The sequence below is a fragment of the Pan troglodytes genome, chromosome 1 (assembly GCF_028858775.2).
Source record: "Pan troglodytes isolate AG18354 chromosome 1, NHGRI_mPanTro3-v2.0_pri, whole genome shotgun sequence".
Taxonomy (NCBI): domain Eukaryota; kingdom Metazoa; phylum Chordata; class Mammalia; order Primates; family Hominidae; genus Pan; species Pan troglodytes.
In genome coordinates this window covers 81,656,591-81,680,270 of record NC_072398.2, presented here as the reverse complement: position 1 = coordinate 81,680,270, position 23,680 = coordinate 81,656,591, and the positions used below count along the sequence as shown (strand labels likewise).

The 23,680-nt window shown below is 49.3% G+C and overlaps 1 protein-coding gene across 17 annotated transcripts in view; it reads right to left on the bottom strand.

The window, feature by feature from the left end:
* Positions 1–1,265: 1,265 nt before the first annotated feature.
* Positions 1,266–23,680, bottom strand: part of CD247 (CD247 molecule) — an 87,923-nt gene continuing 65,508 nt past the window's right edge. For 2 of the 17 annotated variants that reach the window (XM_054673005.2, XM_001174731.7), the window contains 7 exons: positions 10,954–11,057; positions 9,633–9,689; positions 8,859–8,939; positions 5,693–5,728; positions 4,647–4,703; positions 3,651–3,686; positions 1,266–2,373 (listed from right to left, as the gene is read on the bottom strand). In XM_054673005.2, the coding sequence (XP_054528980.1) occupies positions 2,308–2,373; positions 3,651–3,686; positions 4,647–4,703; positions 5,693–5,728; positions 8,859–8,939; positions 9,633–9,689; positions 10,954–11,057 (437 nt within the window). In that variant the 3' untranslated portion in view covers positions 1,266–2,307. The other 15 variants (XM_054673007.1, XM_009437109.5, XR_010157421.1 and 12 more) reach the window with 14 other exon arrangements.

Genomic DNA, 23,680 nt, shown 5'->3' with positions numbered 1-23,680 from the left:
TATATATATATATATATTGAGATAGGGTCTCCCTCTGTTACCCAGGCTGGATTTCGGCTCACTGCAGCCTTGACCTCCTGTGCTCAAGCGATCCTCTAGCTTCAGCATCCCGAGTAGCGAGGAACACAGGCACATGCCGCCATGCCCAGCTGTATTTTTTTGTAGAGACGGGGTCCTCCTGTATTGCCCAGGCTGGTCTCAAACTCCTGGGCTCAAAGGATTCTCCTGCCTCAGCCTCACAAAATGCTGGGATTACAGGCATGAGCCACCATGCCCAGACTGACATATTCTTGACAGAATTGGATCAACTCACTTTTCAAACCAGCCATCCAGGTCACACAGCCTGTATATATGTCAGCTGACCTTGAAACTTGGTCTAGCACAAGCCCTCGATGTGAGAGGCACTCTCTTTCACTAATAGATGAACCAGATTTCAGTTTTAAAAGCCCAGTGAGTAGCAGAATTCCCCTGAGGCTGAGTTACAAATCAAATGCCTTCTCCTTATGAGTTGCCTGTGAATTGTTAAATATGCCTAGTGATGATGTGCGTGGCTCCTGTTGGAATCCCAAATTTTCAGGGGCTTTTAACAGTCATGGTCTTAGATTTCCTTTTTGAAAATGTCAAGGTATAGATTTCAGTCTTTACACAATATTAGTTGGTGGGCTTGTTGAATTGGGGCCTTATATATAGCCACTGCAGTTAGAGGAAATACTGCTAGGGACAGGGCCACCTTTTGTGAGAGAAACGCCTAAAAGACTTGTCCTCCATCCCTCCCTCAAACCCTATGCACTGAGACATTTTGCACTGTGGCGTCAGCTGCTGTGCATAACTTCCGGACACCTTCTGCTCACACGCTGTCTATTCTGATGCCTGGGTGCCAGGCCAGCCTTTCGCGCTTGTTTTCTTGCACCTGACAAGCTGGTGCCGTGCTGCAGGGCTCCTTTCCCATAGCCCTCTCTGTTTCTGGCGTAAGACTGGGCCCATCCTGACACATTGTATTGCACCAAGCACCACTCTCTCTGTCTAAGGCACAGCCACCCAGCCGGGATGCCCGGCCCACTTGCCGTGTGTGACACCACCCATATGGCCGCATTCCGGGCCGCAGGATGCACCTGTGCTCATGTGCGCGTTCCCGGGAACTGTCCTGTTCTCTCCTGAGAATCAGCAGTTTTGCTCCCCTCCTCCCCCAAGGGCAACCTGCTGATTTACTGATGACTAAATTGCCATTACAAGCTTGACTGCTGAAATAAAGCTTAGAGTAAAGCTGCATTTTCACTGAAGCATTTATTATGCAAAATAGGAAGGCTTTAGCATGCCAGTATAAATTAAAACAGTAGAAAAAAAGCAGAGCAGAGAGCGTTTTCCATCCATGGCCTGTGCCCTGTAATGACGCAGCAGTATCCTAGTACATTGACGGGTTTTTCCTGTCCTGCCACCGTCCGCTGGGCAGTTATAGGTCCCATGTGTTGGGTCTTCCTGCGAGGCCTTCACAAAGATGATTTTGTCATTCGCTGAAAGCGTGAAGTGAATCAACGGCCTCCTCTTGCTCCGCAGCACTTTAGTCACACTGTGTAACCACACTGTTTTTTATGCCACTTTGTGCACAGCTCATCAAGGTCAGTCTGTTCATCTTCTGGCCCCTGTAGCACATGGTACAGTTCAATGGTGCGGCACAGAGGCCTGAGGCAGGGAGGCTCCTGCTGCCCTCGCAGGCCCTGGCTGACCCTCCCCTGCCCGCCCACCTTCCCATGCCCCTGCAGCTCCCTGGTTGCACCTGGCCTAGGCTCCTTTCCATCTGCCCCTCTGCCCGGCCCTCTCACCAGGGAGGCACAACATGGCCCAGTACAGTTACCTTGAAAGGAGGTGAAGGTGACAACAGAAGCCAAATTTACAGCAGGAGTGAAGCCACTCAGACACAGAATGATACAGACATTAGGGCATGTGCTAGCATCTGCACTTTCTCTGGGGACTTTACAAAACAGACTCAACAACTCAGCTGTGAGAGGCAGTGTGCCCGCCTCCCAGGGAGAACGAGGAACCGCCAGGAGACAGGTCTACCTGCACCACCGGCAAACCAGAGGGCCCAAGGCCAGGGCCGTAAGCCCTGGGGGTACACTCCCTTAAAGAGTGCAGGGACAACAGTGTGTGTGTGAAGGTTTGGAGCTAAATATAACCAAAGCATCCTGTACATAAAGGGGAATACTTCAGTGGCTGAGAAGAGTGAACCGGGTTGTAAATGCTTCATCCTGTGTCTCATAATCTGGGCGTCTGCAGGTCTGGCCTTTGAGTGGTGAAATCCCCTGGCTGTTAGCGAGGGGGCAGGGCCTGCATGTGAAGGGCGTCGTAGGTGTCCTTGGTGGCTGTACTGAGACCCTGGCATGAAAGCAAATCAAAAAACAAACAGTGGGTCAGTAGCCTGTGTGGGCAGGAGCCAACCCAGAGGCCAACAGGTGTCTCTGCAGCACAGCCCTGTGACCACCCACCCAGCCTCCAGAGGCCCAGGAATAATCCCCCTGGCCCCACGAGCAGGAGCCTTGGCTGCAACAGCTTCGTTGGTAGATGGGTGCTGTGCCCTGCCGGGAATGGCCTTGCAGCAACTCCTTTCCAGCTAAATTCTCACCCCTCTTCTCAGCTCCTCAAATGCTGTGCCTTACAGTGCTTGGGCCCCGCCAACTTCCTGTTGGACCTAAGAGAAAGGAGTCTCCCACCTCCCATATTGGGCAGGAATCAGGGGGGAGGGCCCAGGCCTGCTCCAGAGAATCTGCTGTCCCTGACACCTGGGCCCAAAGGAAGCCTGGACTTGTCACAGGGAGAAGAGGGGCTCCTTGGCCTCAGCCCTCTGTGAGCCTCCTTCCCTTCCCAGGCCCGGTGATTCTAGTGTTTTCTTGGTCACGAACAGGCCCACAAGGCTGGCCCCAAACCTGCTGGAATGCCTGTCCCCCTGGTCCGGGGGCCAGGAAGGAGAAGGATCAACAGCAGCCACACACAGGTAAGTTTCTGGGGCCCTTTTGATATCACTCAACTCAGGCAAGCTGGGCATCCTGACACTAGAGTCAGAAGAACGAGCTATGAACAGCCCATGGGAGCCAGAAGGAGGGAAATGACAACCCGCTGGGGATCATGTTTTAGAGAAGTAGGTTGACCGTGCTTAGTTTGCATAATTGCCTGCACTGATTTGCAAAAACCAGGCACCTAACTACATAACATTTTCTTTTTGAAGCTGCCATTTTTCTTAGCTTTTTTTCCTTCAGTCTTCCCAGCCAACCTCTCATCTTACTAGGCCTAAGGAAATGATGCAGAGTGAGGGTTCTACAAGAACCCAAAGAGGCAGGATAATCACTTGTGTGGTCCTTTGCCTCCGTCTGCATCGGCGGGGAGGCCGCATACCCTCTGGACAGCTGCTGCTCTGTCTGCCATGGCCAAGCAAGGCATGGTTGGAGCCAAGTAATTCGCTTGAATGGCCAAGTCCCAGCTGTGCTCCAGGGACTTATTGCCAGTGGCGTTGCCACTGGCCTAAATGGGTGCCTTGGGCTTGCCCTGCCCAGCTGTTGGCAGGAGCTGGTGCCACCAGCAGGCAAAATGTGGGGGCCTTGATCTTGCCCCTTGTCAGGTGGTGCCCCTTCTACTGAAGGGACGCCGGCAGCTCCTACCTGGTAAAGGCCATCGTGCCCCTTGCCCCTCCGGCGCTGGTTGTTTGGGAGTGAAATAAGAAAAGGATTAGAAAGTCAGGCAGTCAGTAGTGGCATTTCTGCTCAAGGGCCCCTCCCAAGGTACCCAGGAAGTCAGAGGTAACTGTCTCCCAGCAGCACCCCTGCCCCTGGGAGAGAAGGATCCTCAGGTCCCTGGTCAGACCTTCATCTCTGCAGAGTAAGCTGAGGCCTGGCCATGATGGGGCTTGGGTTTGCTCCACCCCACTCAGATCCTCACAGACATCAGATTCCTAAGGTCTAGGGCCCGCAGGACCTATATTGCCCACTGCTTAGATAAATGGGCTTCCCTTCAGCTCTTAAAGTTCTTGGCTAGTCATTTTTGCTCACTGACAACCAGCTGTTTTGAGCAGTTACGAGCTCTGGCATAGTCCGTTCAATCACGTGCCCGTTTACCAGCTAGAAGACCTTGGGTAAGTCACTCAACCTCCTTGTGCCTTGCAGGGCACATGTTTCTCATTGGGTTGTTGTGGGAATTAAATAAAACTACAGAGAACCCCTGCTTGGAAGGGGTCAATGCTTCACTCTCACCATTTTGAAATTCTTAATTGTTGATGAACAATTAATTGTTGATGAACAATTCTTAATTGTTGATGAATTGTTTTCATGTTGCCCTGGGACCTGTGGTCCTGAGCACTGAACACAGCAGCACATATTAAGCACTCGATGCTTCCTGTTATTAAAACGGACCTGCTTTTGCAAAGCTTAGGCTGTCATAGAATCTAGATGTGGTTTTCTGTACTGAAAGAGCATCAGCCCTTCCTTAGTTTCTTATGTTCTGCCCGGCTGGGTGACAGCCAGGTTCGCCTTCACCTCTGATGGCCACCACATGGGCGTTTGCAGCTGGGATGAGAAGTGGATGGGAAAGGAGGCCTGCAACAGGCGTGTCTGGAGGACCAAGAGGAACTCCCTCGGAAATTAAGAAACAGCAACACTCACCTCGCCTTTCATCCCAATCTCACTGTAGGCCTCCGCCATCTTATCTTTCTGCAGTTCCTGCAGAAGAGGGCGTGGAACACTGATTTTTACCAACTAATGCAGAAAGCAGCAGGTTCCCCTACAAGAGGAAGCTTCTTGATCCTCAAGTTGGCAGCAGTGGCAGAGAGGGAGGGCTCCCACAATCAAGGCTCCAAACCTTATGCACACAAACTTCTCTGCCCACAACCAGCTCCAGCCCACCCCCCTCGTCCTCAGCCCCTTGGAGTCTCCTCCGAGCTGCCAGCTCTTTGCACTGAGCTGAGGGGCTCAAGTTAGGCTCAAAAAGATAGGAGGTGGAGTTCTAGACAAAGACACGGAGACTGGGCAAAACAAGGGCTCACCTGGAGCCCCAGAATCATTTATCTGAGCAAGTTGTCTCTTTACACAGCCAAACGGGCTGTAGATCAACCCTCCCTCCCTGCAGGAGGGGCGGGGAGGCATCTCCTTCACAGAAGGCTGCCACCTGCAAGGGTCTCCTGCATGGCAACCCAGATCGACAATCAGGGTTCAGGGTCACACCCAGGAGGGTGAGGTTGACCTTCCTATAAGGGGGGACACTCAGAAGACTTCAGCACCCAGGACAGGAGCCCCTCGAAGGGGCCAGCCACCTCGTCCTTGCCTAGCTTGACCTTGCTGTGTCCCCCTACACCCCAGGCTGATCAACCTGGGAACTCCAGCAGCAGGGTTTGGGGAGGGAAGGGAGATTACTCGGCACTTTTCAGCTAAGGAGACTTTCTAGAAGCAGGTGCTGCTGCAGGCCGCAAGCAGGTGAGACATTACTCGATCCAAGAAGGGAAGGTCTGGACAGACAAAGACCACAGAGTGAGGAGCAACCGCCTTCCTCTGGAGCCCTCCTCCAGCCCTTCCTCCAGCCCTTCCTCCGGAGCCCTCCTCCAGCCCTTCCTCCGGAGCCCTCCTCCAGCCCTTCCTCCAGCCCTTCCTCTGGAGCCCTCCTCCAGCCCTTCCTCCAACTTTCCAAGGTCAAATGTGAGGTCTCCTCTACTCACGTTGTACAGGCCTTCCTGAGGGTTCTTCCTTCTCTGCTAGGAAAGACAAGGGGAAGACGTTAGAGGGAGAGAAACACAAACCTGAGCCATGAAAGTACAGCAAACCCCATCCTGCCCCCTGACTGCAGTTTCCTGGGGCTCTGCCGTCTGCCTCTCTCCTCCCTGTGCTACCCCAGCCTTGCCTAGGCCACTGTTGGGGCCCTCATGGCACTACATGGCTCATACTTGGTTACCTGCAACTGGATACATACTTCGCTCTTCCAGAGGGGCCCACCCAAGCCCAGCATTGCCCAGGGCAGGCCATCAGGACGCCCACATACATCACAAGCTGACAAGTGGGACTTTTGGCTGAAGACAAAAGGAGTCACATACCATCATTTGGAGCAGGGCCAGCCACTGGTAGTGAGTGCCTACTGAAAGGTGCCCTCCCCACACCCTCTTAGTCCTGACAAGAGGAGAGGAGGCAAGATAAACTTGGATGGTGGGGGTGAGGAGTGGTCAATGAAATCGACAGCCTCTCTACTGCCCATTCACTCTAGCAACAACACAACCAGCACAGGGATCAGCCTGGACAGGGGCTGGATGGACAGGCGTGACCACTGGCAGCATCTGGCAGCACTGCCCTTACACCAGGACAGCCCTGGCCTTTGTCCTGAGCCCTGTGCTTAAGAGGACCCTAACAAGCCAAATTTAACAACACATTAAAAGGATCATTCACTGTGATCAAGTGGGATTAATCCCTGGGATGCAAGGATGGTTCAACAAACGAAATCAATAAACATGATACACCACATTAACAGAATGAAGAACAAAAATCATGATCATCTCACTAGATGCAGGAAAAGCATTTGACAAAATTTAACATCCTTTCATGCTAAAAACTCTCAACAAATTAGGTATAGAAGGAATGTGCCTCCACACAATAAAGGCCACATATGACCAATCCACAGCTAACACCACACTCAGCAGGGAAAAGCTGAAGCCTTTCCTCCCTTTCTTCTAAGATCTGAAACAAGACAAAGATGCCCACACTCACTACTTCTATTCAACATAGTAACATAGGTCCCAGCCGAGCAATTAGCAAAAGGTGCCAAGAATATACAATGGGAAATGAATGGTCTCTTCAATAAACGGTGTTGGAAAACCTGGATATCCACAAGCAAAATAATGAAATTGGACCTTATCTCACACCGTATACAAAAATCAACTGAAAATGGATTAAAGACTTAAACATAAGGCCTGAAACTGTAAAACTTCCATAATAAATCATAGATGAATAGATATTTCTCAAAAGAAGACATATAAATGGCTAAAAGACATATGAAAAAATGCTTAACATCACTAACCATTAGGGAGATAAAAAGTAAAACCACAATGAGATCACCTCACACTTGTTAGGGTGCGCATTACCAAAAAGACAAAAGACAACAATAGTTGGCAAGGATGGAGAGAAAAGGAAACCCTTGAACGCTCTTGGTGGGAATGTAAATTAATACAACCATTATGGAAAACAGTATTGAGGCTCCACAAAAAACTAAAAATAGAACTACCATATGACCCAACAATCCCACTTCTGGGTATTTACCCAAAAGATTTGAAGTCTGCTTGTTGAAGAAATGTCTATACTCCCATGTTGATTGTAGCACTATTAACAATAACCACAGCCGGGCGTGGGGGCTTACGCCTGTGATTCCAGATTGTAGTCCTATTAACAATAACCAAGTCTGGGTGTGGTGGCTGACGCCTGGAATCGCAGCACTTTGGTTGGCTGAGGCGGGCAGATCACTTGAGGTCGAAAGTTCGAGACCAGCCTGACCAACATGGAGAAACCCCGTCTCTACTAAAAAAACTACAAAATTAGCCAAGCGTGGTGGCGCATGCCTGTAATCCCAGCTACTCGGGAGGCTGAGGCAGGAGAATTGCTTGAACCCTAGAGGCAGAGGTTGTGGTGAGCCGAGACTGTGCCGTTGCACCCCAGCCTGGGCAACAAAAGCTAAACGCTGTCTCAAAAAAAAAAGAAAAGAAAACAAAAGAAACCAATAACCAAGTTATGGAATCAACCTAAGTGTCCATCAAAGAATGAACAGATAAAGAGACTGTGGAACATACACACAATAGAATACTATTCAGCTTTTAAAAAGGAAGAAATTCTGTTATTCACTCTAACATGGATGGAACTAGAGACCACTATGCCAAGTGAAATCAGCCAGGCACAGAAAGACAAACACTCCATGTTCTCACCTATATGTGGAATCTAAAACAGTTTAACTCACTAAAGCATGGACAAGTAGCATGATGTTTACCAGAGGCTGGGGAATGGGGGGAATGGGGAGATGATAGTCACAGGGTACAAAGCCTCAATTAGATAGGAAGAGTAATTTATTTTTAGATCAACAGCACAACATGCTGAATATAGTTAATATGTGAGTACTATACATTTTAATATCTGTAAGAGTAAGTTGCTAATGTTCTCACCACAAAAAAGTTAAAGATTTGAAGTGATAAATATGTTAATTAGCTTAATTTAATCATTTCATATTATATTCAAAAATCATAACAATACTTTGTACCCCATAAATATGTAGAACTATAATTTGTCAATATAAAATAAATAGAGAAAGACAGAGGAAGGAAGGAAGGAAGGAAGGAAATCAGAATGAAGGGGAAAAAACAAAGAGGACCCTACCCTACTGTGGTGTCATCCAGCTGCTCCCCTACCCACAGGTATACCCACAGGTATAGTGTCTACAAAGCCAAGAGGTCAAACTCCCCAGGGACCATACCCCAACCATATGTGGGTTATCCAGGGGTCTTGGGCCCTTCCTGTATGGACCTCTTCACCAGGTCTGTCCTCTTGGGGCAGATGGCGTCACCGTGTGTGCATCTCAGGATGGCCAAGGAGCAGTTTGAGGGGAAGTGGGTAGAGCTTAGACATGAGCAGTGGGGTGCCACGTCCGGGGGTGAGGCCCCTTGAGATGCAGAATGGAGCCAAGGAGGAAGGAAGAGGGTGCGGCAGCAAGTGGGCCTCCATCTCTTCTCTTGTCCCGGGCCCACACATGTGAGGGTCGAGTCTGGTTGCAGAGTGAGCTGAGGAGCCCTCCCCCGCAGCCTGGGCTGAGCCCCACCACACATGCAGGAACACACAGGAAGGTAGAGGAACCCCTACCGGCTTTCCCCCCATCTCAGGGTCCCGGCCACGTCTCTTGTCCAAAACATCGTACTCCTCTCTTCGTCCTAGATTGAGCTCCTATAACAGATAAGAAAGTGTCAGACACAGGATGGAGGAACCTCAGAAGGATGGAGTCAGCTGGACTGGGGAGTGTGGTTTCCCTCTCTGGGGTGGCTCATAAAAAGAGGGGCAGGGGCTGGGGAGGGGATGGTAACTGGTCCATCTGGAGACCATCATCCCAGAGGACATCTCAGAGAACACGCATTAACATGACAGTGGATGGGATCCCCAAAGGTCACCAAGTACTATAGGCTGATCAGTCCAACGGGATAAGGATCAACATTCTCATGAGCAAATAGAGAAGCGGGGGCTCAGAGGTGGTAGTCAATTTCACCACAGTCCCATTGCACAGGGAGTGTGAAATCGCTTTCCCCTCCTCTGGGAAGATTCTAATACATTCCTTCTCCACCCCCCTCTAGCCTTTGCAAATTGCTGATGGCTTGGGGGCTCACTAGTGGCAGGCACTAGACTAAGCTCGTTCCATGCATCAAGACATTAAAGCATGTAATCTTTATGGCGCCCTTTGAGACAGGTACAATTACTACACCTGTTTTGTGGGTTAGAAAACTGAGGTTAAACAAGTTGCAGCCGGGTCGCAGAGGTGATAGCCAGGGACCAAACCTAAACCCAAGACTCTGGCGGGCGTGTTCCCTAGGTCCGAGGAGGAGGCTGCCCTTCCTTTCCGGAGGGTCTACGGCGAGGCTGACTTACGTTATAGAGCTGGTTCTGGCCCTGCTGGTACGCGGGGGCGTCTGCGCTCCTGCTGAACTGCAACACAGAGAGCAAAGCGCGTTACTGCTCCTCGAGGGCGCGCAGGGGAGCCGGGGTGCCAGGGCGCGCGGCGACCCGAGGGACAGCCCTACTCCGCTCCTTGGCAACTAACAATGCTGCCCTGCCTCCTGGGGCTGAGCCCTTGCAGGGGCCGGGACGTGGCAGCCCCTTTTTCTGAGCCCAACTGTCCTTTTTCCTCCCGCCTGTGACACGTGCATCCATCACGCTGGCCCAGGACCCGCTGGAGTTTATTCTTCCCGGGCTAGCGCCCTCGCGCGTGCGCAGAGGTGTAAGGTTCTTGGTCTGCGCCCCCGGGGACATGAGTATTCTCTAGGATCCCTTCCTCCGGGGACTCTGAGGACAATCCAGGGTGGATGGCGGCTGGTCAAGATCCCGCCTCCTATCTTGACCCCCGGAGCAGTGTACTGTACGTGCATCACTCGCCCAGCCCTCAGCCATCGCCCGGCTGCCCCGGTGCCCAGGAAGCCTCGCGTTCGCTTAGTGTCCTGAGCATCTGTGGGAAGCTGACACAGCCTCACTCTTGCTTCACTTCATGCCGCTTCAGGCGGGAGAAACTGCAATGTCTTACAGATCTAGAGCGTTGGAAACAACCTTAGAAATCATCTAGGGCAGCATTTTCAAACTTAAAACAAGAAACTCAGTAAGATTTGGTTTTTCAAATAAAATATGATGCCAAAGTCCAAAATTCAAACAAGAAATGGGTTGAGAAGCACCGAAGTGATGACTGGGACTGGATTCTCCCCTTTACTCCTAAATTCTTCCAATCTCTGCCCACACCATGACCAGCCCCACGAAGAAACCCAAGGTCTGCAAGACACCAAGTGAAAAACCCATGCTCTGGTCCGCTCCCCCAATTACAGATGAGGAAAGGGCCTTTTCAAGAGAAAGGCTAACATGGCCTTCATTCACACTTGGAAAGAAGGACCTCTGCCTGAGTGTAAGCCCCTTTGTCACCAGTAGCATCGCCTTCCCTGGGACAGTCTGATGTGCACACATTTGTACGGCTTGTCATGGAGGTGCCTAGCACCAGGCTCTCCCTCCTACCCTGTCCATCTCAGCCAGACACTGCCACCTCCTCCTCAGCCCACTCAAGGCACACACTTGGCTGGTCCTTGCTTTGCTCCTGGATACCAAGCCCCAGGCACCACCCAAGCTTGAGACCTTCCAAGACCAAGGCCCCTCTGAACATCCATCAAGTGGGGGACCCCGTGCCCTCCTCCCAAAGCCCAGTGGTACCCACCTTCACTCTCAGGAACAGGGCAGTGAGAATGACACCATAGATGAAGAGGATTCCATCCAGCAGGTAGCAGAGTTTGGGATCCAGCAGGCCAAAGCTCTGTGCCTCTGTGCCAAGAGATAAAGCTGGTCAGCCAGGCCCAAGGTGACGAGAACACATCCCCATTACCCTAGGGTGGCACTAGGACTGACTGACCAAATACATCATGACACGGAGACTATATCCAATCCCCATGCCTCAGCCTGATCACAACCCTCTCCCTCCCTCCCACATCAACCAGCTCCTGGAAAACCTATTGGCACCAACGGAAGATGTGGCCACTGTGGGGCCAAAGAACCTGGGGCAATGGGAGGGGAGGTGGAAACAAGGTGAGCAGATGAGGCTGTTCTCTGTGCATAGAGCTCCTGCCACTGCAGCAGAAGCCCAGCCATGTTAGCCCCTGTGTGAACCAAGAACTCTGGAAGCCTCGGGAAGATGTTCACGTCTGGATGAATGGTACTCCTGGCCTGAGGTGTGTGGCTCTGAGGCCTACCCACAGGGAGACAATAGGTCAAATGATGGTCAAATGAGATCATTTCAATATCTGACAGTTAACTAGGACAGGGAGAATCTGGGTTAACTCTCCCCCCACTCCCTGCCTCCTCAGTGCCAAGCACTCTCCCGCCTAGGACAGTGGGATCTGGTGCTCGGCTTCCCTTCCCTGTGCCCTGAAGGGTTTCATGGCCAACAGACAGAGGTACCTTTGGTGCCCCTCCCCACCTAGGCCCAGCATCTCCCTGTCCCCTAGTCCCAGCTCCATGGCCTCAGGCTTCTCTGTCTCCCCTCCTCCCACTACACACACCCCATTCCCAGGACACGCCTTGCTCTTCCAGACTATTTGCCCTGTGCCTTGCACTCACTGTTCCCTTTTCATGTTCCCTCCATTTCTCTCCCTGAAACCCTACTATTTGGTAACATTTGATGCATCCTACAAAATGCAGCTCAAAGGTCCCTTCTGTGTTAGCTTCTCCCACTGCAAATTTCCCAGGGGCCCCTAACTCCTAGTGCCATATTAACCTTTGTCAAGCTGTAGTTAATGCACGTTTAGTTGGCACTGCCATTGGAGTACAATGGGCTGAAGAATGCAGATACACTAAATACTCTGGTTAAATAAAAGTTTGCATTTTTGGGCTGGGGGCGGTGGCTCACGCCTGTAATCCCAGCACTTTGGGAGGCCGACACGGGTGGATCACTTGAGGTCAGGAGTTCAAGTCCAGCCTGGCCAACGTGGTGAAACCCCATCTCTACTAAAAATACGAAAATTAGCTGGGCGTGGTAGCTGGCAGCTTTAATCACAGCCACTCTGGAGGCTGAGGCAGGAGAATCGCTGGAACCTGGGAGGCAGAGGTTGCAGTAAGCCGAGATCACGCCACCGCACTTCAGCCTGGCACACAGAATGAGGCTCCGTCTCAAAAAAAAATTTAAAAAGGTAGTGTTTTTATTTGGAACATCACTGCACTGTGAATGAGGAGACTCGGATTTTAGTCTGACCATACTTCCTACTAGGTAAAAGTGCAGCAACTCAACCTGTAAAACAGGGTGTGGTATCCATCTCACTCCACCCCTGCCTGGTAACTAGAGCAGAGGTCCCAGGCCAGCCCCGCTAGTGTCTGTCTCCCAAGGCCTGGGCGCCCTCTGGTGGCCTTTGGACCCAGATGAGGGCAGAGGGAGTGGAGGCCATATGTGGGAGTGCTGTCCTTCTTTCTGGCTGTCTGATTTGGGGCAGGTTATGTATGCTCTGTCAGCTGCCTCTTCTGTTGAACAGGGTGAAAACTAACATTTCTTCAGACACTGCCTTAAATGTAATCATCGTCAGATCCTCCTGCCACCCACACTCGGACACTGAGGCACCGAGGATTCGGGTTCAGAGCACACGGTCACAGGCAGCCCAGGACTGATCCCTAGCAGTTCTCACCCCCTTCCTGCCCCTGGGCCAGCCCTGCGTACCCCTCCATGCCAGCAACGTTTTGGCCTCCCCGACGAACTATGGAAGCAGATGATTCAAAGGCAGCCACCAGTGTCCCTACCCCCACCACCCTGAATCCCTCTGTCCCCTGGCTTTTGACTCCAACCCTAATTCAGGACCCCTCTTGCCCCCAGGCAGCTGATCTCTGCAAACTTCCCACAGACCCTGCCCAGAGACCATTGATGACCCAGCCACTCGGACGAGAGTCCAAGCTCTTTGTCCAGCCATGTTAGGGCTCTGCTGTAACCAGTCCAGGCCTGAAAAGACCACAGCTTTGTGCCACCCTGTCCCTCTGCTCTTGTCTTTTACACCCCATTCTTCCTTGAACACACCCATATTTTTCTACCCCCTGGCCTGTTGAGCTAGATCTTTTTCTAGGCCTGCGTTCTACCCCTCCACTCAACACCTGTTGAAATCAGACTGTCCCACCACCTGAGCCCCTGAGGAAAAAGTGAGAGGATGTCGGTTCAAGAGCCTATATCCCCCAAAGCGCTCTACAAACCCAACTCCTCAGGACTCAGATGCCCCTCCATCTAGGCTGTCAGCACCTGAGACCAATGGCTGCATCTTCATTATTGCCTCTTCCTCCAGCCCCAGCATCAGAGTGCAGGGCACAGGGTAGACAATCACTCGATATCATGGAATTTTTCAGGGCTGAGCTTCAGTGATGAGGAAGATGCTGGGCCCAGCCCCAGGTGTGCCTGCCCTCTGGCCCCAAGGTATTGCTGGAAGTCCTCACTGACCTAGGGACGATCTAAAGGCCTCTGGGGGACAAGCCAGCCCCCATGAAGGCCACCAAAGCTGGGGTGACTTTTTGCTGTGAGGACTGCAGAGGAGATAACCGTGGCGATTTATGGGACTGGTTGAGACTCAGAAGAAAATCCAGGAGAAAATCACTCAGCTGCTTGTCACAGAAAATGAGAACAGAAAAATTACTGGACAGTAAATTTAGCACAAATAAGAAATATTTATTTGTGTTGTGCAGACTCAGCACAACACAAAGGGGCAGGGGGATTGGGCACGTCCCTGAGATAAATAATATGAACAAGTTTCCTCCCTTTCTTCCTTCCCTCCTTCCTTCTTCCTTTCTTTCTGCATAGTTTTATGACTGATGACAAGTGTGCTGTGTGTGGTTGGGTGGAGGAGAGGATATTAACCCCAACATAATTCCCTGTGTAGGACCCTCCTCTCCTCGGTCCCACTATGCCTGTGCTGGGAGAGATGGGCCTGAGGAAGACAGTCATGGCCCAGAAAGCTCCATGCAGGGATGCAGGACCTGATTCAGTTACGCAATTAATTAAATATTCATTGGGCATCTGCTCTGTGCCGGGAACTATTGAAATGGAATGAACTCTGGATTGCGTGCAGGTGGGTTCGAGTACTTCTCTTGCCACTTACTAGCTGTGTGGTTTTGGACAAGTCACTTCCCTCTCTGGGCCTCAGTTACTTCATCTATTAAATGGAGGGTAATCATATCTACCTTAAGGGTTGTGATGAGAATCAAAAGACAATGATGTCTGATATTTGGGTCGAGTCTTCTGAGTCCCTGCCCTCATGGGGCTTAAGGCTTAGCTCTTGAGGCCACACACAAGGTGCAGGAGCTTCCCTGGACAACAGACAGTTTTGCAGGATGCCAGCTCAAAGGCACCGCATCGCCACTCTCTACTTGGTCCTGGCTTCTTCCCTGTGCGCGCTCCTGTGGCTTCTTCATATTTCTACCAATTCCATCCCAAAGGGACCAGCAGCTGCTTCCTAGGAGGTTTCAGGGTATTACATGGTAGCTACTTTTCTGTAAAAGTGGAGAAGCTGTTTTATTTAATGTTCCTGATCCCTACCCAAGATTACAGCACCCAGGAGAACCTCAGCATCTGAAAGGAGCCCCAGAGACTAATAGAGCATTCTCACACAGACTCTCAATCCACCGCCCTCTCCCCTGAGGCTCTGACTTAAGTGGCCTGGAGTGGAACCTGGGCATGGGGACTTCATTGCATGGCCATGAATGGATTGAGATTCAGACCTGCATCATTACAGGGGCCACAGCATGTGAGAGGGAAGCCCCGCCTTCTGTAGAGATGCAGCCATACCCTACAACAAATGTAAATTTCTGTCAAACATATGCAACAAAATTAAAGCTTTGGTCCTTCTTATACACTGTACTTCTGAACTGTGTATTATGGAACTTCTCTAAGCCTTCGTTTTCTCATCTGTAAAATGGGGATAACAATACTACCTGTCTCATTAGATGGTGGTGAGGGTAAATACAATACTTTTTTTTTTTTAAGTGGAGTCTCACTCTGTTGCCCAGGCTGGAGTGCAATGGCATGACCTCAGCTCACTGCAACAGCATGACCTCAGCTCACTACAACCTCTGCCTCCCAGGTTCAAGTGATTCTCCTGCCTCAGCCTCCCAAGTGGCTGGGATTACAGGTGCACACCACCACACCCTGCTAATTTTTGTAATTTTAGTAGAGATGGGGTTTTGCCATGTTGGTCAGGCTGGTCTCAAACTCCTGACCTCAAGTGATCTGCCTGCCTCGGCCTCCCAAAGTGCTGGGATTACAGGCTTGAGCCACCGTGCCTGGCCAAATATGATACTTCTTATGGGGTGAGGATAAAATAAAATAATTCTTATGGGGTGAAGGACCCCATAAGGGTATGTGTTCCATTTTGCCACCTGTTGTTACTGCCATGATTTCCACTTTAAGCCCATGCACGATAAGTTGGAACCTTCCTGCCCTGTAGCAAGATCCCAGGAATAGGCCATGTGAGATGCTCAGAGGAGGCTGGGGACAGCCAAAGATGATCACAGAGTATCTAGGCATACGGGTCATTGTATCTAAGTGTTGTGAGTCTAATTAGTGACAGTGAGCCTCGCCATCCCTTTGTAGCCTTTTGTCATCTTCATTTTAAAAAAGCCCTGAATTCAGGAAGTCTCATGGTACTGACCATTAACAGGAAGATTCTGGAGCCCCAGAGTGCACCCTGGGGGAGACGCACCTATCCTTACAGAATCTGGTTTCTCTGGGTGAGATTTACTTGAATTGCGTTGTTTGTCTGTCTGTCTCTGAGCCAGACTATGAACCTCTGCTAACAGGGATCAGGCCTTAATCAACCTGGTCCTGCCATACCCTGAGGCTGAAAATACACGCTGGTGCCCTTTCCCCTTCAGTCAACCTCCTTCTCCAGCAAATCCTGTTTCGGAGCTGGGCATCTGCGGGACTTACTCACATCCAACTAATAAGGATTCTTCTCATTTGAACCCTAATTTCTACTTTTAAAGTGACTTCCTGTGTCTGATGGAGTTAGATTCTTATGAGTGCCAGGAGACAAACAGGGGGCTACTTTTGGGCCCAATTCACAGGTGGATAAACTGAGATCAGAGGAATGAAGCAACTTCACCAAGGACACCTGCAGGTTAGTGGCAAAGCTGGAAGGGAATTCCTGGGTCTCCTGACTCCAAGTACTTCTCTTAGCCTTATGGCTTCGATGCACCTGACCTGTAGGCTCAGGATCCGGAGTTTCCACCTACCTCTGATTTCACAGCCCTTGCCATTTTGCCCACTTTTGACACTTAGTCACAACGGCTTGTAAACGTTTCACTTCAAGTCCGCCCCCCACCACTGGCTCTGGCAAGCACAGATGGTGCCTTATAGTTTCATTTGCACCTTTCCCTCCTCACCCGCACATCACAGGCTTAGAGAAGAGCAAAGAACATAATAAGTCTTTGAGTCAGAAAGACTCTAAGACTCAAATGTGGAATCTGCCCCATTATTGGCTTGTTTTGGAACAGTTTTCTTAACCTCTCTGAGCGTCAATTCTCCTATCTGCAGAAGGGCTTTGACAAGACCGATTTCACGGGTGCAGAGAAATGAGGTAAAGTTTGTGGGGTGCCCTGCACAGTGGCGCATGCTGAGAGGCTCTGCAGGTACAAGGAGTGACAGCAGGGGACGGCCCTCTGACCTCACACCCCATCATGCCACGGTTGGGGACAGAACCTGGCCAGGTTTCCCAGCCCAGGATGGGGATACCCACTCTTCAGGGGTGTGTGAAGATAAAAACAGATAATGGGGGCCAGGCGCAGTGGCTCACGCCTATAATCCCAGCACTTTGGGAGGCCGAGGCGGGCGGATCATGAGGTCAGGAGATCGAGACCATCCTGGCTAACATGGTGAAACCCCGTCTCTACTAAAAAATACAAAAAAATTAGCCGGGCGTGGTGGCAGGCACCTGTGGTCCCAGCTGCTCAGGAGGCTGAGGCAGGAGAATGGTGTGAACCCAGGAGGTGGAGCTTGCAGTAAGTGGAGATTACGCCACTACACTCCAGCCTGGGCAACAGAGTGGGACTCCGTCTCAAAAAAAATAAAAAGAGATAATGGGTGTGTACAAAGTGCCTGGCACACAGTGGGAGCTCAGTAGTGTGTAGACTTTCTGAGAACTCCTCACTTCACAAAATGATAATGATGTAACATATGCATGAAGCATACAGTTTAGAGAGCTCTTTGCACTTGCATGATCTGGCTTAATCCTCAGAACAACCTTGCACAATACGGGCAGAATTATTACCAATTCTATTTTGCAGATAATGACATTGCGGCTCCAATAGGTCACATGGCTAGAGATTTTCTGAGTGCATCTGATGCAAAGTCCCTTCTCAATCTACCTTATCCCAGTGCCTCTGGGGTTCCTGTCATATAGAGAGCTTCCCACCTCTTTCAGGAGTTTCTTCTTTGGTAGGCACTTCTGGCCTCTGCTTGAATATCTCTGGTGACAGGAAGCTCAGCACCCAGCAATCACTGGTGGAGAGCTCTAATTTTCAGAGTTAAAAAAAAAAACTTTGAACCTAGTTCTGCCTTCAGAAGCACAAATCACACAGATCCTCCAATTTCTATAGGGCAGCCTTTCAAACCTCACCCCCGTCCAGCTTGTTTCCACTTTGATAGGAAGCACGGCAGGTAAGAATGAATCCTACGAAGGCGACAACTGCAATCCAAGTCCTGGTGTTGCTACTGTGTAATCACTGAGTAATCACAGTGACCTCCCAGGGTGTGTGACACTCAAATGGGAAGGGCTTGGTACCTGGTAAGCGCTCAGTTTGTAGGCACTGATGGAATCAATATGAATCACAGTAGCTCACGATCCAGGTAGGAGTGGCCAGCTTTCTACTCCCCAACCTTCCTTCCTTTGAGTCCCCAACTTTGAGCCCTGAGTCCTGCTGCTGCCCAGCTCCACCCCCAGGCTCAGGCACAACTGGTGATGACATTGCAGGGTAAAAACTTAGAAAACAGGAAGTCACTGTTCTTAGGAAGGCAGTGGCAGCAGCTATGGGTGGGGGGGTGGGGGCGGTGTCTGTATTGGGCAGGGTGCTGGGTGTGATGCCAACCCATTGACCACAGCATTGAGGCACCCAGACCATCCCCCTCAGTGGGTTGCTCCCTTTCATCGAATAACTAACTTTCACTGCAGCAGAAAAGATATAGGCTAGACACACAGAGTAATAGTTATAACCACTGGTTGAAGATTTGTTCTGGGCCAGGAACCACACGTGTGAGTTTTCTCATTCAGTCTTCACAGTGACTCTGATTTCACAGCTAGGGAAACTGAGGCTCAGAGAGGTTAATAACATGCCTAATGTCTACAGCCAGGGTTGAATCCAGGCATGTCTGGATCCACAGTCCAGGTCTTAACCACCACTTGGTACTGACCTTCAAAGACTTGCTGATCCTCAGAGGTGGTGAGAGGGGTCCTCACCAGGCTGTGGAGTCCCTTCTCCCAGGATCAAACCATTATAGCAGGTCATATTCTTGACTCTACAATTAGCTTTCTTTCATTGAGGGCTGAGAGGCCTGGGGGGTTGACAGATACAGAAGGCCTGCTACCAAATGTGAGGCCAGGACTCACACTGCCCAGTGCTTACAGCAGTGACCCACTGGAGATACTTCAATCACCCTGAACTGCAGAACGACTCCAGCTAATTTACTGGCAACATATAATGTTTCACTACTCTCTTTAATTTGCTACCAGCCTGGCCAACAGGGTGAAACCATGTCTCTACTAAAAATACAAAAAAATTAGCTAGGTGTGGTGGCGGGCGCCTGTAATACCAGCTACTCAAGACGCTGAGGCAAAAGAATCGCTTGAACCCAGGAGGTGGAGGTTGCGGTGAGTTGAGATAGCACCACTGCACTCCAGCCTGGGCCATAGAGTGAGACTCTGTCTAAATAAATAAATAAATAAATAAATTTTTAAAAAGTACCACAGCCTCCTTAATTCTCTCCTCAGTGTCAGATTTCAAATATTCATGTTTCGTTGTAAAATTGGATCATTTGTTCAAAACTACCTACAAATTATGTATTCCCATAGATAAGGGTTCCAAGGGAAGAGGGAAGAACAGGGCTGTGTGGTTTCTTAGGGGTAGCGCTTTATGAGCAAATGTTTCTCTTCTTGTATTTTTATTTCCATTAAAGTTGTTATATTTTGAGCGATACTTTGTGATCATTTTCCTTTTCTTTTTTTTTTTTTTTGAGACAGAGTCTCGCTTTGTTGCCCAGGCTGGAGTGCAGTGGCATGATCTTGGCTCACTGCAACCTCCGCCTCCCAGGTTCAAGCGATTCTCCTGCCTCAGCCTTCCAGGCAGCCATGATTACAGGCACCTGCCACCACACCTGGCTAATTTTTTGTATTTTTAGTAGAGACGAGGTTTCACCATGTTGGCCAGGCTGTTCTCAAACTCCTGACCTCAGGTAATCCACCCGCCTCAGCCTCCCAAAGTGCTGGGATTACAGGTGTGAGCCACCGAGCCCAGCCTTAGTGATCATTTTTCTTTTCATTTTCAAGTAAATCAACTTAACATAAAAGTGCAGAAAAGTAGGAAAAAATCAGAATTGCCCATAATACCACTTTCAAACACAGCCATTATTAATATGATGGCAGATGGCTGACCAAGGTCTTTGTTATTTATAAACCGTAATCATTTTACATAACAACTTTCCACGGGCAGATGCAGTGGCTCACGCCTGTAATCCCAGTACGTTGGGAGGCCGAGGTGGGCAGATCACCTGAGGTCAGGAGTTTGAGATCAGCCTGGCCAACATGGTGAAACCCTATCTCTACTAAAAGTATGAAAATTAGCCAGGCATGGTGGCACGTGCCTATAATCCCAGCTACTTGGGAGGCTGAGGCAGGAGAATCACTTGAACTTGGGACGTGGAGGCTGCAGTGAGCCAAGATTGCGTCATTGCATGCAAGCCTGGGTGACAAAGTGAGACTCTGTCTCAAAAAAAAAAAAATTTCCTGAAGAATTGTTTTTTTCATTTAGTATTATGTTATAATCTAAGACTTCATGTTATTTCATATATTCATATTTCATGTTACTTTGTCATTTTACTATTAATAAATATCCTTTTTAAAGGTTGCCTAATAAGCTTTCCACTATCTACATAACCATTCCCCATTGGTGCTCATTTGTTTCCAATTTTTCACCATTGTAAATAATTCTAAGATGAATAGCTTCATTCCTAAAGCTTTTTACAGGATTGGAATTCCATCAATAATAGCTTGAAAAATGGGCCAGGTGCGGTGGCTCAGGCCTGTAATCCCAACACTTGGCGAGGCCAAGCTAGCAGGACTGCTTGAGCCCAGGAGTTAGAGACCAGCCTGGGCAACATGGCAAGACCCTCCCTCTACAAAAAATTAAAAATTAGCTGGGCATGATGGTGCATGCCTTAGTCACAGCTACTCAGGAGGCTGAGGTGCGAGGATCACTTGAGCCCAGGAGGTCGAAACTGCAGTGAGCCCTGACCGTGCCACTGCACTCCAGCCTGGTTGACAGAGTGAGACCCTGTCTCAAAAAAAAAAGTGAATAAATAATAATACTTTGAAAAATGAAAGCTAAGACTAATAGTCCAAGAGATAAATCAGCAAAAGATATAAATAGGCAATTCGCAGAGACAGAAAAACAGATTACTTACAAACATATAAAAAGACATACTGGGAGCAGTGGCTCATGCCAATCCCAGCACTTTGGAAGGCCGAGGCAGGCAGATCACTAGGTCAGGAGCTGGAGACCAGTCTAGCCAATATGGTAAAACCCCATCTCTACTAAAAATACAAAAATTAGTCAGGCATGGTGGCATGTGCCTGTAGTCCCAGCTACTCGGGAGGCTGAGGGAGGAGAATCACTTGAACCCAGGAGGCAGAGGTTGCAGTGAGCTGAGATCGAGCCACTGCAATGCCGCCTGGTGACAGAGCAAGCATCTATCTCAAAAAAAAAAGAAAAGAAAAGACAGTCTCAGTGCTAGCCAAGGAAATGAAAGTATGAAGTGACAAAGAGATGTCTCCTGTTTTTCACAGGTGGTCAGAGTGGGCTTCAGCTGTGCAGATCTGTGGGGGAAGGGCACTCTGGGCAGAGGAGCAGAGGTGGAAAGGCTGTGTGGTGGACCTGTGCCTGATGTCTCTGAACTGCAGGCAGGGGTAGGTAGCATGAATGAGGGGAAGTTCTAGGAGACCAGGAAAGAGGGCGACAAGCGGGTGGGGTTGTTAGGTAGAACTTCCTTGGCCAGTGGCTTTTACTCTGAATGAGATGGGGAATAGCTGCAGGGTTTTCTCTTTTGACAAGGACACATTATGTTTTTATTTAAAATATGGTAATAACATTTCAAGGAAAAAATTAAAGCCAATTGGAACAAGGCAAGGTTCACAGTTGCCTTGGGCCCCTGGGCTAACTGGAGATGCCCTGGCAAGCCCCAGGACAGGCTTCAAATCAGCCCTAAAATCCAGGCTATACTGCCAGCCTCCATTACCTGTCTGCATTCAGCCAAACATAGTCATTGTCATCTCTTCTTCCCCTGGTCCTCAAAACCAAGCTCTTCCTACTCTTGCCCCATAAACCACCCAGAAAGTGGTTGTTTGTCCTGAAAGGGTGAAACCCATTCACTCTTTTGCTCCTTCCTCATCCATTAACACTAATAATCCCTAAGCCTCAGTTTCTGTTACGGGCTGAATTTTGCCCCCTGAAATTCTTATGTTGAAATCCTAACTCCCAACACCTCAGAATGTGACTGTACTTGAAGAAAAGGTCTTGAAAGAGGTCACTAAGTTAAAATGAGGTCATTAGTGGGGGCCCTGATCCAATATGACTCGTGTCCTTATAAGAAGACAAGATTAGGTTGGGCGACGTGGCTCACGCCTGTAATCCCAGCACTTTGGGAGGCTGAGGTGGGTAGATAACCTGAGGTCAGGAGTTTGAGACCAGCCTGACCAACATGGTAAAACCCCAACTCGGCCGGGTGCGGTGGCTCATGCCTGTATTCCCAGCACTTTGGGAGGTGGAGGCGGGTAGATCACCTGAGGCCAGGAGTTTGAGACCAGCCTGGCCAACATGGCTAAACCCCGTCTCTACCGAAAATACAGAAAAATTAGCCAGGTGTGGTGGTAGGCACTTGTAAACCCAGCTACTCAGAAGGCTAAGGCAGGAGAATTGCTTGAACTTGGGAGGCAGAGGTTGCAATGAGCCGAGATCACGCCATTGCACTCCAGCCTGGGCAACAAGAGCGAAACTCCATCTCAAACAAAACAAAACAAAACAAAACAAAAACCATCTCTAATAAAAATACAAAAAATTAGCTGGGCATGGTGGTACACCATGAGGCTTCAGGAGGCTGAGGCAGGAGAATCCCTTGAACCCGGGAGGCGGAGGCTGCAGTGAGCTGAGATTGTGCCACTGCACTCCAGCCTGGGCGAGGGAGCAAGACTCTATCAAAAAAAAAAAAAAAAAAAGATGAGATTAGGACACAGACATGTACAGAGGGAAGATGCCGTGAAGATGATGTAAAGACACAGGGAAAGATGGCCACCTACAAGCCAAGGAGTGGCGCCTCACGAGTGGTCATGTGGTGGCCATCCTTACTAGGAGAAAATGTCACGCACTGTGCTGGGCAGTGAGGGTGGAGGTGACAGACACAGATGTAGCCTCCCAGCCGAGCAGAGAGGTGGGCAAGGAAACAAATCATCCCACGAGAGAGGGGCACAGGGTGCTAAGGAAACATGAGGGAGGGACGATGCCTGCAGTCACTCTCTGGGAGTAAACAATGACAGGCAAGTGACCTCCTTTGGTGAGCAGGTTGCATGTTTCAGTTCCCTCCGCTCATTCCACCAAGAGCCCCCCAAGGCCAGTGGACAAGTCTCTCAGGTTAGCAGACAACACTTGCTATATGCCAGGCACATAGAGTGTAAGATACACACACACACTTGCATACATATGTGTATATACACACACATAAATAGAACAATACAAACATATATGTATGCATGTACATATACACATAGAGAGCAATATGTGTGTGTATGTGTGTGTGTGCATATATATATATTATAGATATATATTATATATATATTATAGATATATATTATAGATATATATTATATATATATTATAGATATATATTATATATATTATAGATATATATTATATATATATAGATATATATTATATATATTATATATATTATAGATATATATTATAGATATATAATAGATATATATTATAGATATATATTATAGATATACAGAGAGAAAGACACTTATTCTTACCTCTTGTTGCCAACTTGGACATGTAGCTTTCTCTGACTGACTCCAGGGACTGATGCTATAACAATCATTGTCATACCAAACATTTGCTCTACACTTTCAGTTTACAAAACCCTTTTATATTTTTTATTTCATTTGATC